Source organism: Doryrhamphus excisus, linkage group LG9, assembly GCF_037039965.1.
Source record: "Doryrhamphus excisus strain RoL-2023G ecotype Guam linkage group LG9, RoL_Dexc_Guam_v1.1, whole genome shotgun sequence".
NCBI lineage: Eukaryota > Metazoa > Chordata > Actinopteri > Syngnathiformes > Syngnathidae > Doryrhamphus > Doryrhamphus excisus.
In genome coordinates this window covers 7,075,492-7,095,614 of record NC_136365.1, presented here as the reverse complement: position 1 = coordinate 7,095,614, position 20,123 = coordinate 7,075,492, and the positions used below count along the sequence as shown (strand labels likewise).

General features: G+C 38.5%; 1 protein-coding gene across 1 annotated transcript in view; it reads right to left on the bottom strand.

Annotated features, from left to right (window-relative positions):
• prkcaa (protein kinase C, alpha, a) overlaps positions 1–20,123 on the bottom strand; it is a 99,580-nt gene that overhangs the window by 44,484 nt on the left and 34,973 nt on the right. The window contains exons 3-5 of the mRNA XM_058072618.2: positions 19,600–19,682; positions 1,939–2,050; positions 21–149 (exon numbers count right to left, since the gene is read on the bottom strand). Of these exons, the coding sequence (XP_057928601.1) occupies positions 21–149; positions 1,939–2,050; positions 19,600–19,682 (324 nt within the window). The remainder of the gene's footprint in view (positions 1–20; positions 150–1,938; positions 2,051–19,599; positions 19,683–20,123) is intronic.

Genomic DNA, 20,123 nt, shown 5'->3' with positions numbered 1-20,123 from the left:
CATTGGACTCCAAGACCTACCTGTGACCTGCATCTTCTCCCCACTGACCTCACACTTGAGGTACAAGCGACCCCTCCTTTCGGTGTGATCGGTCCCACATAGGCTGGGCACGTTCATGACACACTGGTTGTGGACGTTCATATCGCAAGCTGCGGGGGAAGAAACAAGAGAATTGTAGAGAGAAATTGTACATTAGGTATCATTACAAGTCTTGTTTTACCATTGCTGTGATAATTCTGGTCTGATGGAAATATCCGTTTAAGTCATAGTGATGGCTAGATCCTCACCAAAATGTTATGTGTAGTCTTCTATATTTTTTGCATAACAGAGCTAGGCCACTAAAGACTTTTACACAATACTGTACAGCTTACATAGTGCTGTCAATGCAATTCCGTGCAATGAGCAATGACGTTGAATCAATACGGTACATACATGTTCGACAACATCCGTTTTGATCTTATAAAAGCAATTTGTGCTACATCTAGTGCCTTAATGTTTGTGGGTAGTAAGCCGCTTTGAGAATGCCTTCTGGCGTTACTGCGTCTATATCAGGACATATTTTTAATTTGTGTGTTGCAGAGCAAATATCAAAAGGATTGCATGTGTTTTAACAAGGTTAAACGATTCAGCTGGCATAAATTCATGGCATGTGAACTGAGAGCAAGTCACTTTTGTCGTCATGATAGCTCATGCAAGGAATTGGACGATGTTTCCTTTCCTTGCAGAAATGATCTCTATTCACCTTCAATTGTAAGGCCGGTGTGTAAAGAGTAATGGACGTGGAATGTCCATAGATGTTTATCTTTTATGAGGATTTATTATGTAGGACAGTCATATCATAATGGTTGTAAACAGTCCTTATGTTACAGAACGTGCATGTAATCCGACCAATTTACATCCATACATTAATATCCTTGTTTACTGTGAAATGTACATTATAGACAACTCAGGCTCATGTAAACACTTCTCCAAACAATTATCAAAATATTTACACATATGTGTTGTATTTTGACATTTTTAAGGTGGTTGTTGCCTTCTTCCATATCATATGATATATCAAATCTGCTTATTCCTCTCGCCTTTCCAGTATTGACTGTGTTGCTGTTCTAACCTACCGTATTTTATTTTATTTTTGTTTTGTATGTTTTATTGTGATTTTATTGCATATAAGGTGAGATTTGGTGGTTTGAAAGGCACCAACGAGAAATTTATTATCATTATTATCATTATTATCATTATTATCATTATTATCATTATTATCATTATTATCATTATTATCATTATTATCATTATTATCATTATTCATTCATTCATTTTCTACCGCTTATCCTCACAAGGGTCGCGGGGGTGCTGGAGCCTATCCCAGCTGTCTTCGGGCGAGAGGCGGGGTACACCCTGGACTGGTCGCCAGCCAATCACAGGGCACATATAGACAAACAACCATTCACACTCACATTCATACCTATGGACAATTTGAAGTCGCCAATTAACCTAGCATGTTTTTGGAATGTGGGAGGAAACCGGAGTACCCGGAGAAAACCCACGCATGCACGGGGAGAACATGCAAACTCCACACAGAGATGGCCGAGGGTGGGATTGAACTCAGGTCTCCTAGCTGTGAGGTCTGCGCGCCAACCACTCCACCGTGCATGAATTATTATTACATTTTTAGAGGTACATTTTCAGTCAGAAATAACTGGGTTTACATGTGTGAGGAAATCGAAAGCCATCCACAAAAGGATTGCAATTTACTTTTCTCGAACTCTAGAAAACATGTTATGATGAAATGGTCTCAATTTTAGAACTCGGACACAACTGATAACTTAAGTTGGACTTGAAATTAGTCGACCCACCAATGACCAAAATAGTTGTGGTTTTAATTGGATAATATACTAATCATCGTTGCAGCTCCACAATGCTCCAACATGAAATACTCACAGTCACATTTCATGCCCTGGTGCATGAGGCCGTACAGCAGAGACCCACAGTGGTCACAGAAGGTGGGGCTCCCATAGGTGTGGATCTTAAATTTATGCTTAGTTCTCGGATCCTAAAAGAAAAAAAAACCCCACATAAATTAAACATGATATATAATATCATAAGCACCAGCACAAGCATTACAATTTGTTGAGGATTTTGCAGAATTGTTTGCAGGGGATGACATCGCATTAGAAAAGTTAGCCAAGGTACAGTCCTGGGAAAAATTGTCCAGTCATGAATTGCATCAAGGAAGTGTTTTGTTAAATATTCACACAATAACGAAAGTGACACTGGTTAAAAATATATGAAATATAGTGATTGATTGTGATCCACAAAGGTCCTCAGTTGGATTTCCATGCACAATGGTCCAAAAGAGTGAGGTTATTCCTTTATCAGGTGGTCGTTCTGTTGAAAAACGCAGTCATGACCACACAGATGACACCTTGCAGTCATGAGAGACGCCCCCTGCAACTGTCAAGGTTCCATTTTCCTGTCATCAGAGAATAAAACCTTCTTCCACCTGTCAATGTCCAATGTTTGATGTTCTTGTGCAAATTCCAGACGGGTATTTTTGTGGCGTTGAAGGAGACAAGGCCTTTGAAGACATTGTTGATGTTGTCTGATGGTTATTGGACCACACTCGCCACCAGTAACAACCTTCATTTGGGCCGACGTTCGTCCCGTGTCTTGACAGACAGCCAATTGGATCCTCTGGCTTTGGGCTGACAACACATTTTGGATCTACCACATAGAACTTCCTTAAGATCCAATAATGCTTTATGTAATTTCTTGCTGTTATTTAAAACTGGTCTTAAAATGTTGTTTTGACTCCCATTTGGTTTCAGTGCTCATTTTACTGACGTCTAGGTTTTCACAAGCTATCTGCTGTATTTACTTAGAATTCAGGTTGTACCAGAAATATTCAATTTAAACACCAGATTAAAAACAATGACGTATTTACATTATGTATATTGTGTATTTACATGTTATGCAACACCATAGAACAACATGAAGAAATATATTTTTGTAATTCTATCTATGTATTTTGTGTAATGCTTAATATTTCTGTTTTATTTCTGAACCGTGAGATTTGACTGGAAGGCTTGTTTCCGTTCCCATCCACTGGGCAAGCATCCATTGCAATTTTGGATGCTGGGAATATTTAGCATGCAGAGCAATATTTATTTACAGACAGCAGGGGCAAGATGAAGCAGAATTACTGGGACAAATTTATTGAGGACTGTTTATTTTTCATTAAGTTGACAAAAATTGATTCAGGGGCAGTTAAATAAATCATTGTTGACGAGATAGTAAGAAATGTCATAAGACGTAGAATGCTCGGTCTAAAGGATGACTTTGCAGCAAGGTGAATAGTTAAAAAAAATCCAAAGATGCCTCATCCCGTTGCATGTATTTCTAAAACATGTAACAAAGTGTAAAATGAATTTCCCCTTGAGCGATACAGTACTAAGTAAAACATATCTGAGGAATAATAAATGATTGTTCTTATGAGGCTAACTGAAACCGGATGAAGGCAACAGCAGCTGTGCTGTTTAATATTTCAAAGATATAATATGATCATAAGACCACTGGAGAGTGTCTTATCTTATACAGCACACTGTGCTGTCTTTTGTGTTTTCTATTCATACACTTTGAGCAGCTGTAACCTGTGTGGGGGAGAGGGGGAGAGAAGCAAGCGTTCTATGACACCGCTCTTATATTTTATGGTAGTTATTTACTGTTTGACGCTTTTTTGCTTTGTTTTTGCTTGATTGCGAAACATGTCAAGGAGATAACCTGGACAGTAAACAAGGAGGGACTTTCACATTAACTTCATATTTAATGTTTTATGGTTCAGCTTGTAAATTCCACATACTTTATTCCTGTACATTCTGGGTCTTTGACGGTAAATTTAATTTTTTAGGGCAGTCGGTCTATTGGAGAGAATTTGAGACTATATTGTTTATAATAACCACTTGCATTCATCAAAAATGTGATTCTATCCCTCTTATCATCCTAACATGACAAGCTATTGTAAATAGCTGAAGTGTGAAATAAAACTCCCGAAAATCTACTGGAGTCGAGTTGTTAAAGCGTCGTCTATGATCTTCTCAGCTTTTTCAAGTACTAGCTGGCCTAAGTCCAAATGAACTTGACACTGTCATTAGAACAGTTTTAGCATGCAGTATTGCAAAGCAACCTCCACATGTTTTAAGTGCTTCTGAAAAAGGGATCCAAGCACATTATATTAGCAGATTATATAACACTTTTACAGCATAAACTAAACTAATAATTCCAGGTGGACTGTGGAAAGTATTATAGGCATTCAATTATATATACAGTATTAGTAAATTGCAATATACCTGCATATTTTTTTATTGTACTTTTCTCGAAAGTAATGTTAAAATCCTGTCTTGTTCTGGTGTTAATGTTCGTGGTTTTTATGTAAAAATCAGTATTATTTGCTTTATAGGTACACACAACAAACCAATGGTCCAAGCATAAAAAACAAAGGAATGTTATTCCCAATTCAGGATTTTACAAAGTCCCTTTAGACCAGTGCTTCTAAATTATTTTCCGTCACGCCCTCCCAAGGGACTGAAATGGTTTCGCCCCCTGTACCTCTGACTTCCGATTTGAAATACTCATGAAACTATTTATTCATTTCTTTTTTATTCATATATTTTTCAAAACAACAATCAGAGGATTTTGATGGCTAGGTTTGGATATTCTATGATTATATTACAAGATATGCTTAATATTGGCTTATATCCCAATATTGTCCAGCTCCTCATTTCCGATACAGACATAAGCAACTTCCCTCTAATGTTAGGTCTATATTGGGCGATATGGACCTTGGCATATACACTGATATGAACCGATCAAATTTTCATGCCAATATCAGGCAATTTTATCGGACAATCCCTAATAAATACAGATAGAGGTATAGGGTCCAGATTATTTCTTAATAATATAAAGATAAAGATAATAATATAAATATGTAATATAATATAATATATATAATATATTATATAATAATATTAAGTGCTTAATATTGTGACAAGATTCCACATAGCCCAATTGACTCACACTTTAGAACTGGCAAAATATAATAAATGAATCCAAAAATTACAGTTGGGACCATTAAGTCTGGTTATTTTTAATCAGAAATGCATTATTAATCATTCTAGTGAATAATTTTCATGGTGGCAATCGCTAAAATGGATTAAGATTAGGGCAGGTGTGAAATGTCTGAATGATTTGTGAGGTCTTATTTAAAGATTCACTCGTGGGAAGGTGTAATGTGCACAAAATGAATCCTGTAAATGAACATAAGTGACTACACATCACTGCGCACACGAGATTGTCCATTAACACGTCCTCTCTGCCTGCTACCACATGACCGGCTCCACCCCTCCGGCTCCTATCCACTATTACATCCAAACTGGGCCTTAATGGGAAATTCAAGACAGACTGGGTGGCGCTGGGCCACCACAGCAGCGATGCTGAGAGCAATGAGCAACTTAATCACTTGGCTCAACATCACAAGGCTATTATAGCAAAGCCAGCCACTGGCTGTTAAAGGCAGCAATGAATGATGCTCTCTATAGATGAATAGTGGCCGCTTGGTGTTTCAGTTTTGCATCTTGCACAGATGACATTCACCTGTGATTTTGTTTAAACAGTTACATAATGTGTCTTATTAGCAAGGACTGGCAAGGGTGGTCTTCCATGACTGCAGTGAGGACAAGCAGTATCATTTGTTTTCATCAAACATGTAACAGGGAAATATAGATTGTTGTCACACTCTTCTCATCTAAAAAATAAAGTCAACACGACACATGTAACACAAAACAATTCAAATATGAATTCATTCATTTTCTACCGCTTATCCTCACAAGGGTGCTGGAGCCTATCCCAGATGACTGGTTGCCAGCCAATCACAGGGCACATATAGACAACAACCACTCACATTCATACCTATGGACAATTTGGAGTCGCCAATTAACCTAGCATGTTTTTGGAATGTGGGAGGAAACCGGAGTAACCGGAGAAAACCCACGCATACATGGGGAGAACATGCAGACTCCACACAGAGATGGCCGAGGGTGGGATTGAACTCGGGTCTCCTAGCTGTGAGGCCTGCGTGCTAACCACTCCACCGCCGTGCAGCCCCACAATTCAAATTGAACTAATCAGAGTCGTATTACTTCATTTGTCTCGCGTTAACCCCAGGTGAATGTGTATGTAAAGGAAAAGTGCTGATCAAACACAACCAGGAGATAGTGATGGATTGATCAGCCTGCTGATGATGGCTAATTAGCTACATTCGCCCATCCATCTTAATTAGCAAGCAGGACACCAGGCAGCCCTGTGAATGAAAAGCTTGGCAGGGTGATGCTGACCTCATACAGAAAAAGGAGGCAAGCGTATGACACGAACATTTGGACATGCTATGGTGTTAATTGGGGGGGTCTGTGTTAGACAGGATTGTCATAAACAAATGACATGATCACTAATACAGTAGGTACTTCATAGGAAACATTACAGCACTACAGTCATCTCATGTTTATGGCAGTTAATTGGTTCCAGATCTGACCGCAACTTAAGATTCAATATTAACAAGTGGAATATTTTTATAGTTATAGAAAACCTATTTATGACATTCTAAATATGATTTTTACCATGATTAGACCCTTGTAGACATGAAATAGCATCCCTATAGTCAACTTTACACTCCCAATTCTTGGTTTAAAACTCCAGTTCGATTCCACCCTCGGCCATCTCTGTGTGGAGTTTGCAGGTTTTCCCCGTGCATGCGTGGGTTTTCTCCAGGTACTCCGGTTTCCTTCCACATTCCAAAAACATGCTAGGTTAATCGGCGACTCCAAATTCCATAGGTATGAATGTGAGTGTGAATGGTTGTTTGTCTATATGTGCCCTGTGATTGGCTGGCGACCAGTCCAGGGTGTACCCCGCCTCTCGCCCAAAGACAGCTGGGATAGGCTCCAGCACCCCCGCGATCCGGGGTCAATAAGCGGTAGAAAATGAATGAATGGATGAATGCATGAATCTATTACTGCCAATTCATTCACAACATATATTTTACATGTTGACACATATATCAATATTCTATTTAAATTTTTTTTGGTCAAGCAAGATATGTCACATTACAAATATATACAATGTAAATTGAAATAACAGAATAGTCAATTTCATAGATCACAGTCACATGACCAAAACAACAAGAGGGAGCCCTTCACACAAAATAAGAATGGTGGACTAAGGAGTTGTGTTTGTACTGCACTACTGCAAGAAAACCTCGCCAACCTCGCCAAACAAAATGTAAAGCATAGATGCATACACAATTACACATATCAGATTCTCGTTTTTGTTTGTGTTTTGTGGAAGACGACAGACTTGCATGCATGCGTACTTGCCTCTGCTATATTTTCCTGTCAACAGGGCCTAAACCATCCACTTCCAGCCCATTCATTTGTTTAAAAAATTGATGCAGTATCATTCTTCACTTCCTTAATGAGTTTAAGTACTTCACATCAACATGCTTGTTATCTTTCATGGTGTTCAACATCATTATTACTTCTCGAAGACTGCCTGCTTCCCCCGGCCGGCTCTCTATGACATCATCCTCCTTTTTTTTCTGCCCATTCTGTTGGTGGTCAATAAATTTCACATTCAGACATCAACAGCAGTTAGCTCACACCAGACTGTATTAATGGAGGTAGCATCACCAATTATGGTCGAGATCCGTGTTCAGGAGAACTTTGAATCAGGCCGTCCCTCCTCACAGGAAATTTCAAAACAAAAAATACTTTCACCACAGACACAAGGTGAATGAGTAATATTGGATTTTTGAACTTATGGCAGTTTGTTGATGTAGTTTTATTGAAACTGTTCTGTTTAATACACAGTTGACTGGGACTTGATGAGTTGTTCGTCATAAAAAGGTTGGCAACATAAGCAGGACCAACATCAGAAGGTTCGGTGTACATATTTTAATATTTGTATAACATTATAAATATAAATATTAGTACGTATATTCAAGTATAACATCAGTCAAAGTGGTTTGAAAATGTTTAGCAACTTTGTTTTTCAGATGTATTACTTGGCTTTACTAAAGAAAATTGCTCATTTAATTGTGTGTAAGAACAGTCTTACTTCCATTTTATTCACAGTCAAAACTGAACATGCACAAGCAAGACAAAAGGTGCAGTTAACCCTGAAGGATTAGCAAATTGCAATTTCCTTCATTTCAAGCTGTTGGCTCGCTCCTTTTATTTGACTGTGTGGAGTAAAACGGAATGAATGGATGCTCATCAAAAAGAAAAGGTAGCTAAAACAACCTGCCTACATCCCACAGAGTCAAAAGAGGCCCACCCAGTGTGACATTTGCAGCCAGGGACCGTGTGACTAGCTCTCACCGGTGTCTCTGTAATGTCTTATCTTTTCATATCTTTTTACCCATCTGTTCATAATATACAGCACCAAAGGTGCTACAGATGTTTATGGAGTCTTTGACACAAGGTTGTTTGAGCTTCAAACTGATAAACAGTGCTGTTATGCCAGTTTGTTTATATGTCAACATGGTTTCTTTTTGCTTTCATTTCATTTCTATAACGTGCCGTGGGTCAATTAAAAAACGAGGCATGGGTTGCTAATGGTCGCACTTGTCACGTCTGCTTTTACAGCTCTTCATCAGGGGTTGAGTGTGTGATGTGACGTCAACTCTGACAGCAACCACAAATCTTGTTGACTATTTCTTAGCTTCCTTTGTCGCAAGTGAGTGACTATAATTAAAAAGAAAAGGGGAGTCTTATTGGAGCTGGAACTACAAAATTTCTATTGCATTTTTATTGTAAATGTTGATCCAACATCAAAGGAGAAGGCATTGCGGGAGGTGGGCTGTTCTCACTCTGACCAAGTTGACACTGGGATTGATTTCTTTCTCACAGGCAATCAATACACAACAATATCTAGTGCTAGCACTGTTTTTATTTACAGTTGTCCGTTGCACTGTTTTTAATTAATAAATGACTCATGTTTCATGGTTGAATTTGGACTACTGTTAGTCAGGACAAGTAATATGTATTGTTTTCTGATCGCTATGCGTCAGTAAATGCTACATTGATGAGACAATACATTAGATTGAATTACCTTCACACTGCATGGAGTCAGCTACAGCATGTCCGACATGACAAAGTAAAAGAACTTTATCCTCCCATTGTGTGGAAGTGGTATATTTTTGACTTCTTACTTTGCCCATTTTCCCCACTCTGATTGAAACCCTTTCTTAAAGGGTCACTGACATGATTTTTCAACATTGTTCTACATTGTTAGTTTTGACTGTAAATTACATTTTTGTATGTGCCGTCCACCATTTTGAAAGAATGGTCAAAGCCCATTCATGCAATGTGCATAATCACCTAGAAATTGTGTCACTGACACACATTTAAAATGCTTCAAGCTGCTAAAACAATCAAATCAAATGTAGAGCAAAAATAAAGCCAATAATCAAGATGAGCTATCCTCCCAGCTCCCAGCATACCCAGTAGGAACATAATCCCTCTGGCTGGCTGCTAATGAGTTTCCCTTTCATGAACTAAGGCAGGCGGAACCGAAGTTTAAAAGGTTAGTAGAGAAGAAGCTTTGCACAGAACAAACTGGAGTTATCATCTATCTGGACCGGAGGTGTTAGACTAGACAGGGTTACTATTTTTAGCCTATAAATCACCACCCTCACTCCTCTTGGCCTTTCACTAAGCTGATGAGTGCTGAGAGGGAGGGTGGGCTGCCACTGCAGCGCAGAGGGGGTTTTCCTTCCTGTATGCGAGCTGTTAGCATTTGTCTGCAAGCAATGCAGAAACTAATAAGTGGCATTTAACTACAGTTTGGGCCAAATCGCACTGTTCAGGGTGATGAGGAGGCTGGAGCCTATCCTAGCTGACTGATCACTTATAAATCATAGGGCTGACAGGGTGTGTTGACACTTCTATTCCAGTACTCTTGGCCCAGACGAAAAAATATAAAAATACTAAAATGATACTTAATGTTCATACAAGTGCGGTTTGGTTTGCACACTTGGAATTTTTCTCAGCGGATAAATAATGCCCTCAGTTATGCATATATGCAAGTCTGTGAACTGACTATGTGATTGTAATCTGATGCATTTTCAAATGAAATAAAACCATTACCGTGTGTACTTTGTCTGAATCTGGAAGATCTAGAAAGCTTTATGTGCGGGTTATTATGTGTTGTCAATACAAATGGCTGAAAATGAGCATAATGGGTTCCCTTTGAAGGTCCTGTTTATTTCTAGATATAGTATTTTTTTATTTAGGATTTCTTACCAAGTAAAATTCACTTGCTGCATGGACAAATAATTTCACTAGTTTTAAGTTTAGCTTTTTTTTCCTAAACTCTGCATTTTATCTTATATTTCGCCAGCCCTTTTTGAAGTGTTTTTAATCAAAGCAAAAAAAATACAACCTCAAGCAATCTTCACTCTCTAAATGTACTGCAAAAAAGGTCAGTAAGGATAATTCATAATGCCGCCTACAGAGAACATACTAACTCCTTATTTTTAAAATCACACATACTTAAACTCGCTGATATAGTTAATTTTCAAACAGCTAAAATAATGCATAAGGCTAAAAACAACCAATTACCTAAAAATGTCATCCAATACTTCTCTACAAGAGAGGAGAAATATGATCTCAGGCAAGAACTACATTTGAAACACTTATATGCTAGGACTACGTTAAAAAGCCATAGCTTTTCAGTATGTGGAATCAAACTATGGAATGGATTGAGTAAGGACCTCAAACAATGCACAACGATGAATTCAAGAAACAATACAAGCAGTTGATGTTTGCTAAATACAAGGATGAAGAGTCTTGAACCAGTCATGATGTGCTATATATATCACTATATTGACACTTACTATGGTATCCATTATGTCATTGGATGGTCATATCACCTTGTACTTCGGTACGAGGTGCATTATTAATTTATTAATTATGGAAAGCGAACAAATGTAACAGTTACTGATTGTAAAAGTACCAGATGGAGGGGTAGGATTTAATAAGCTTTGCTTCTTCCTACTCCTTTTGGACATGTGGAACTGTGAACTGATTATGTGATGCACTCAATTGTAATCTGATGCATGTTCAAATGAAATAAAACCATTACCATTACCATGTTCTGTTTTGTGTATGTATTCTACGGGAAAAGATCTACATCACAGAACAGGTAGAAAGAATCTTGGGAATACAGTAGGTTGATTTTGTGAAACTGCAGATGTCAAGCGGCTGAATAAATAGCTTTAGCAGCCATCCACCATCTGTCAGGTACATCATGATTAAAACAAGATGAATTCACTAAAGTTTTGGGAAGCCTTTTTTTCAACATCATGAGCCAGCTGACAACACCAGTGCTTTAATTTTTAACTCTTTACAACATTTACAACATTAGACTTACCGACTTGCTTGACAGAATTCTCGATTCGACACTATTCAACAACTATGACACGGCAAAATGTCAAGTATTTCCCATGTGTCCAAACATTTAACTGGTACCGTCCATCCATCCATTCATCTATTATCAATGCCGATTGTCCTCACTAAGGTCGAAAGCATGCTGGAGCCTATTACAGCTGACTTTGGGAGAGACGCAGGATTGACTGATGCTGTAACTACATTAATAATGATCAGTTAATGGAATATAATGTATGTCAGATGCAACTGTGTTGTACATGCTATACTGATCTGCTGTCCTGCAACACTGGTGATGCTCCCCCAATGAAATGTAATACCTTAAAGGAGACCGACTATCCTTTTTCCTCTTTTCTGACCTATAAATGTTGTTAGAATGTTGTATTCTTGTGTTAAACGATGCGCAAGTTTCAGATAATGAGGTTTGTGCATTTGCATTTTAAAGACATGTGACAAAAATGCAAAAAAAACCAACACTGTGCACGTGACCATGTTAGTCTCCCTCCAGCTAAGCCTTGATCAAAACTGCTTTTAGACAACATGTCACAGACTATTAGCAAGAGAGACTCCACAACTGTTATTGTTCATTCGGATCCAACAGTGAATGCCATCAACAGGCAGGCAGCCCAGGGGACCGTACACTATCACATTGACATCAGTCATTGGAAAGTACATCGCTGAAAATAATGTATGATAGATGTGTCGCAACATCTCACAAGATTAAAACATGACAGCCTTTCTCATTAAAAAAAAAGTCTGGTGGGCACTAGAACTGCGACAATAACAAATTAAATACACAATAAATGAAAATGAACTTGATAAGTTTGCCGCCTTCAATACATTGCTACGTGCATGCATGTCTGTTTTCCTCGTCTTTCACTCAGAAGGTTCACTCACAATGGCATGAATAGTGAGCCCTTTATCAGTCATACAGGCTTTGTCTTGGTGGGTGGAGGCGGGACCGCTAGCATACATACAGAGTGCAGAAGAGTGTAAAGTAAATTAAATTAGTAGACTGCATGGCTCAGACGGTAGTGCGGTCATCTCCCAATCGGAAGGTTGCTGGTTCAATCCTCCATCATGATCGTCATCCTTGGGCAATATACTGAACTCCTGATGCTGCGTAATCAGTAAGTAAATGTGCTAACAGTGTCAAAGTGTTTTCTTTTTTTTTTTTTTAGCAATAATCATTGCACTTTTTTATTATAACAACTCTACTTTCCAATGATGGCTATTCTGGATAGTCAACTGACTACTCTGTTTTCAAGATTTCAAGATTCTGGTGTAAAATCTGTTAAATTGCTTTAGAGATATACAAAAATATCCAAGCATAAAAAACCAAAAATGAGTATTAATCCCCATTGATGATTTTACAAAGTTCCATCAGACCATTGAAATTGGTTTACACATGAAGGCATTTGCAGGTGGAGTACTTTATATGTAAGGAGATACTGCACAATATGCAATACAAAGGATGAAAGCAAATTAAGTTGTAGACAAAATCTCGTGTATAGTCTCTTTATGTGTCTTGTGACACATGTATGATGTATATATGTTGTGTATGTTGGCTCAATCTTACATTAAATCAATTCAAAGAATATTACACGTACTACAAAATGTGCTAAATAGTTGGATTTAAGATGTACATAATTCTTTCAGGGAAACAAAATTCATGGATCTATTAAAATGCATCCAATAAACAAAGCCCACCGAGAATAATAATCAGTCATGTTTGTTTTCCCATTTTTTAAGAGCATGGGAATCCAGAACATAATCTATTCTCATTTACTGATGCTGCACTTTTATGAGCAAATTGTGACATCTATATGGTCAAATTGTCCTCCATAATGTTGTCTAGTGTGGACAGAAAGAAGGGTTGGGGAATGCCTGTCTGTGGGTTTAATGACCTTCCTCTTATTCCTGCAAGGCATGATCAACTAACATTCCACTGGTAAATAATATAAAGCAGCAGAGTATTTATAAGGTGTGAGACGGGCCTCCCCAGAGAGGCGCAAGAAGATTTCAGAGGATGCATAACTCTGGGAATAATAAAGAAAATATGTTTAATTGAACTTATCTTTGGTTTTTACAGTGAAAAAAATAAACAGAGTTTAAAAAACAGATCAGAGATCAGAAAACTAAAATAGATCTGTTTCTCAGAGAGTAAGGGAGGCTCAACCGTATTACAGTATGTTCTCTCAGAGGAGGCTCACTGGGACCCACTGACATATTGGAAATCATTTTAAAAGCAATGAAGTCAAAATTGTTTTTTTTGTTTTTCTCATTTCAGTTGTGAAATGTTGATATTTGTCTTTGTCACTCCTGTAAATACAATGTCTACCCCTTCTTGCATTTGCATATTTTATTTATTTCTATTTAAAACCACATTAAGGTCAAAATGTTCAAAATGCTGGTCTGTATCTTCATGCTTCACTGATAATGTTTTGTTGTCAAGTAGGTGATTTCCCACTTTGTTTTGCAGTACTTGAACCCATCACAGTTGCTGTCAGATGCAAAAGTGATACTGAGACACTGTGAATCTTATTCAGTCTTTTCATTACATCATCAGTCATAAGTGGTGATAAAAAAATACACATACTTAAAATGTGTTTATAAGTATATGACAGGTTCTGGAACTGTAATTAATAATTGCAAAAGCCACACTTGTTAAGCTGACATAGGTATAAATGTGAGTGTGAATGCTAAAAGGAAGAGTAACTGATGGGGCTCAGAACGGAAACCCAGTGAAAAGCAGGGCTCTACTGTAATTGTATAGGTCACCTGCAGTGAGTGATCTGGGGTTGATGCTATACTTACATAGTTCATTCATTCATTTTCTACCGCTTATCCTCACAAGGGTCGCAGGGGTGCTGGAGCCTATACCAGCTGTCATCGGGCAAGAGGCGGGGGTACACCCTGGACTGGTTGCTAGCCAATCACAGGGCACATATAGACAAACAACCATTCACACTCACATTCATACCTATGGACAATTTGGAGTCACCAATTAACCTAGCATGTTTTTGGAATGTGGGAGGAAACCGGATATAAATCTGCATTGCGTTGATTCGCATTTCAAGTTAATAAACTATGCTACTTGGGTGAATGCTACTTGAGTATGAATAAAAACATCAGTTAAAGGAATCCTGCCTGGTAGAAATTAATATGAGATGCACTATGCATGTTTGAAGTGTTTGCAGGCCTATTTATTCTGTGCTGAAAAAATAGTCTTCACTTCACTGATGGGGTGATTCCACGCCTTCATGCACAGTCAAACCTCAACCCCGCATTGGTAGTTTCGGTCAGCACTTTTAATTTTACGGCAAATTTTACAGCACACACTGCCTCTGTCATTTCAACACTGTAGGCTGCCGAGTGATAACCACAGTGTGGTGTTGTTGGTCTGGTTGGAGGAGACGGCCAACATCATCGCTTGAAGGAAGCATTCTACAGACGACAAGGTCTATTGCTTGTGACAAGCCATGATGCCTGTGGCGTAGATGATGTAATTTATCCCCACCCCTAATCTTGTTTTCAATCCCCTAGCAGGCTCCTTGTAATGAGACTGTGTTTCAAGCCTTTTCACCACAAACTCATCCTGAGCAATTTATCCTTTTAAATATTACAGCTCCCTAAAAAAATGTACATTTGGGCTTGCTGACACCAATATTCAGAAATATTACAAATTATTTTCTTTTGAGTATGACCAGGCTCCTATTTCTGCGTCAAGGGATTTCAGTCTGTTTACAATTACCTGCTGCATATTGGGTGTGTGAATGTGTGCGTGTGTATGTGTGAGCAAAGGGCAAATCAGTGCGGATTGCCCCGGGTCATATACAGTAGACTGCTGGTTAAGTGGACATCAATGATGCAGCAGCAACACACCCACATAAACAAGCACACGTCAAACCTCTCGGTTTCATCTGCTGAGCCCCTTTGGTGAAAGGGGAAGCATCTGCATTATTGATGCTCCTGTCCTGTAAAACACTGAACTCGCTCAAGCTGCAGCTAACATTACACCTGGCAGTCAACATGAACAACATTTTGTTAAATTAATTGCATAAATACAAGCGAGCTTATGTGGCCCTTATTTTGTAATACCACTTTGTTCCTTTGGGGGTGTCACTGAGCCAGCTACAGTTGTGTTTCCACTGCAACTTGTCAGTGGGCGAGTTCTAGCTGCAGTATGTTATTTACACAAATAGTATCACTTTAGAGCAGCAAGACAGCCTGTAATTGAATTAAACAAAGAACATATTCACATCAAAGAATATTTCTAGTTACACCTGAGCCTAACAAACTAGATTACTTCACCATTCATAGTCCATTCATTTCAATCCACCATCCATTCATTGCCGTTTGCATGTAAAAAAAAGTCGGTTGATCAACAGAAAATTATCACCTCTGTGTTAAAATGAAAGGATGAAATGTGAAGAAGTTTTTTTTTTAATTACCATTTAAGAACGGAGGCGATAACAATAGTTATCACATACTACAGTATTAACTGGCCCTGTACCCTAGAAACCGCCCATGAATGATACGGGAAAAGGCCGAAATGATACTTTGTCAAAGCCCAGTTTAACCATGTCCAGTATCAGCCCCCGTAGCTGTCCACTCAGAGCACGCTGCTCTGGTATCGTGCCCGTGAAACAACCAATCAGAGAACAGCGCACGAGCGTGAACACACAGTTTACACTGTTTAGATATAATACATGTAATAAACTGAAAATTTTCTGGAAACAAAATGCTCATGATTAAATAGTATGTGATAATAAGATCATCACATGGTTTGTCTGGTATCAGGCCAGGTATCATGCCCCCAAGTGTCAGTATCAGATACTGATACTGGCACGCGGGGGCATGATACTGGGCCTGAAACCAGACAAACCATGTGATAACCTATAAATAAAGACATTTTCACAGGAAGCACAAAATCCCCAAAAAATCCAACTGGAATCGGTGCAGACTCAGATCTTTCTGTGCTGGTTATTGTGTGTAGCTGCTCTAGAGGAGTCCACAACTCAATGTAAAGGGACAAAAAATTTGCACAATAGGTCCCCTTTAAATAATAATTGAATAACTGTTTCTTTACCAGAAAAGAGGCAACAGCACTTTACCTTTGGACAGGACCTCTGCAGACCTGAAAATGAATGACTGTGCCTTAAAAGGATCCTGTGGCTTTTTGATAAGTTATGGTCATCTTGTATCTTGAATCAAATCAAGGTTACCCTGGCATGCATGAGTTACAACTAACTGTTTAATGTTCATGTTTGCGTCTTCATGGGTGTTCATTCTTTTTTTAGGAATGGTGTTGTAAAACATAGACGTGACTCATTCAATGCAGGTAGTCTAGATACTGCAGATCTCAAGGATATTTACTTGCCATGGGAGTTATTGCATTTGTGGACTGCTTGCCTGGGAGGGAAGCAGCATGCCATGTAATATGTGTGGTTGCCCCTGACAACAACAATACCTAGCGCACATGTAATAATAAAAGACTAATCGAGTATTTTCTTCTTGCAAGATATTACCATTGTATCAGTTATGAAACCATAAAGTGAAGCAGGAAGCCTGCATGAAGTAATGTGTGAGACTAATTTAACACTCTGGTGCGCCAAAGCAGTCTCCAGTCTGAAATATTTCTTTCCTACAAATATTTCTTATTCCTTCTTTTTAACAAAGCTATTGTATTAGATGAGTATAAAGAGTGCATCTTCCCTAAAATATAGAAATAAGCACCAGAACGTAAGCAAGCACAAAAGGGATGAAGGAATTTTAGTTATACAATATAGTATAAACAATGAGTTCTGCTTCTTCCTACTCCTTTTTGCACATGTTGAATTGTGCAAGTGTTAACAGCTGATGTTTCTCACTGTATACTTAAAAACCCAATTTTTATTTCAAGTACCCCTCTGAACCCTTGTTTCTGCTTTGAATCATAAACTGGCTGAGTTCACACTATTTTTGGCCCAAGGAGTTTGATGTCATCTTTCTAGTGCTCTATTTTAAGTCTTGGTCGATGATCTTGAACGGCACACTGCCTTATCTCCGATTACAGAGACCATGTTGGGCTTCTGTAACACAGAATATTTACACGTCACGGCCACCAAGCAGGCACGCAAATGGACTTTCACACTTGGCAGGCGGTGGTCGATGGCACATGGCTGTTACAGGAAGTAAATGCTTTGAATTGTTGCTTGTTTGGTTTTTTTTTTAAATACCCATCTTGCCGTAGGTGAAATAGCCTCACAGTCACAGCAAGCTGCAGGGATCACACATCATCCTTTGACCTAGGAATGTGGATGTGCTGGTTTTAGCCAACCGTTCTCTTCTAATGTTGTCTCCAAGCCTCGTCCCCGCTAATGGCAGCCTAATCTGCCAATCATTTCCTTTTTTCTGAAGCCAGCTGGATTAACAGTTATTATTTAGAGTTAAACCCTGAACTCCTGAACTGGCTCAAAAGCCAACATGTTTTAAAATGACAACCTGATTTTCTAAGTACTCTGAGGCAGTATTACCAAGAGAGAATAATCCACTCTTCCCAGGCAGTACGGAGATGGTCAGTCACTAAATACAATATTCCAATCCCATTTCCTAATGGTGGCACCAAGGGACTTCGCTGGAACATTGATATTGAATGAATTGAATTATCCACCTGCTACTGCAGCAGGCCAGTCACGAGACATAAACAATATGCATATACTTATCATATCATCAGCTCCGATGGAGGCATGTTTTCATTCAAAAACAATACATTATGTACAGTATCACTATTAAAGGTCCCTTCTTGAGCTTGGTTTGTGCTACTGTTTAGTCAGGGGTTGAGTGCAAATCACTGCCAAAATTGTAGGGACTGTGTTTTCCAGTTAGTCAACTTTGTGAGCTACTACGACTAGTCAACTATTTCACTTATTAGCTTTAGTGTAGGGAGACCGACACTGTTAGTGGTGCTGAAAGTACATTGTGTTACAACAATCACTTATAATGCAAATGTTGAGACAAAACACAGAAAATAATACACTAAAGGCTGATACATCACGGCCATTACAGTCCGAGTTGCCATGATGCAATGTTAGGTTTTCTAGGTTATAATGTCAAGAGGATTTAGAGGGGGAGGAGCTTAAGGAGCGTATGCGAGTGCCTCAACCCAGAAGTAAAAGCCAGGGTTTATACAGAATGGACTATTTCCTATTGTTCTAACAGTAATGTGTCCCAAGAGCCAGCTTATGAGCACCAAACATAAGAAAACTCATATCATTAATAACCTGCTTACTCCACTTTTGCCCTTCAAACTTTTCATCCTTCAAACCTGCAATTAAAGCCTGTTGGTTCAGCAATCAAGTTTGGCAACATTAGTGATACCTAATGACAAGTGTAGAATATTACATATCATTCATAGCATCTTTTGAATGCCTTATATTTAATAATAATAATAATAATAATACATTTTATTTGTATACCGCTTTTCCAAATACTCAAAGACACTTTACAGAAGAATGGAGTTGAATAAAAGCAAGTAAACAGAGTAAAAGATACATTAAAATACAACATTCATTCATTCGTCATCAGTTAAAACAAGAGAAAAAGCGGGGCGGGGCACAGCAGTCAGGTATCAAAAGTTAGACATTAAAAACAGATTTAAAGAGGTGGGTTTTTAGTTGTTTTGTTGTTTTGTATTTTAGTTCATTTAGCCATTTTTTGGCAAAAAAAAAAAAACCATGAGCATCAATATGCATTTTTCTTGACTAATAACAGGCCATATTCAAACACAAAACAATTTAACATTAACATTTAATTAATTATTGTCAATAAATTTTATAAAAACTGGCAGTGAAGCTACAGAGTTCAAACTGTGAAATGGAGACGGACGACTGTACACTGAAAAATTGGATAAATGGGACAGTAGTGCTTCTTGGAGCCACACACACTGTCAGACGCAGGCTCGGACAAACACAGCTCATTAGCATTAAAGCTAGACACACATAAACATTTTCCCAGTCACACTTACTAAAAGCACTTTTAAACTGTCTAATTTGAATTGTGGGATCTCTTTAAAATTGTTCTATAATGTGACGTATAAAAAGTCGATGAAATGATGGTTACTTACATCCGTGTCTGGCCCCTTATCAGCTCCTGGACAGGAGAATGTGACAAATTCATGGCACCTCTTGTGGACCACAAAACAGCAAACTGTAAAAAGAGATGAGAGAAGAATGACGTGAGATTGGGAGTGTAAAAACTACATAGATGAATGGAAACAGGGTTGAATGAGAAAAAGGTTCAATGGTTAAAACAGACTAAAAGGGAACAGTGACAGGTATTGAAGAAGCGAATGAAGCCTCAGCTGCTTATCATGTGTCCAGATGGCCTTCATGGTGTCTGCTCTTTTTACACAGTGTGCTGCCACAGCTTGGTCAGACAGCAAATAGACACCTACATTTTTCAGCATCCCCAGCACCCCAAACTGCACTCAACCGGACACAAGTAATGGACATAGATCTGCATGGAGCACTTGTACGTCTACATACTGTTAAATATCATCAGTGTGCATTGCAGTTGGCAATAGTTCAAGTTGCTATGTAAGCCGGTTTGGAGGCATTAATGGAGTCTTTGATATTTTGTAGAACCTGT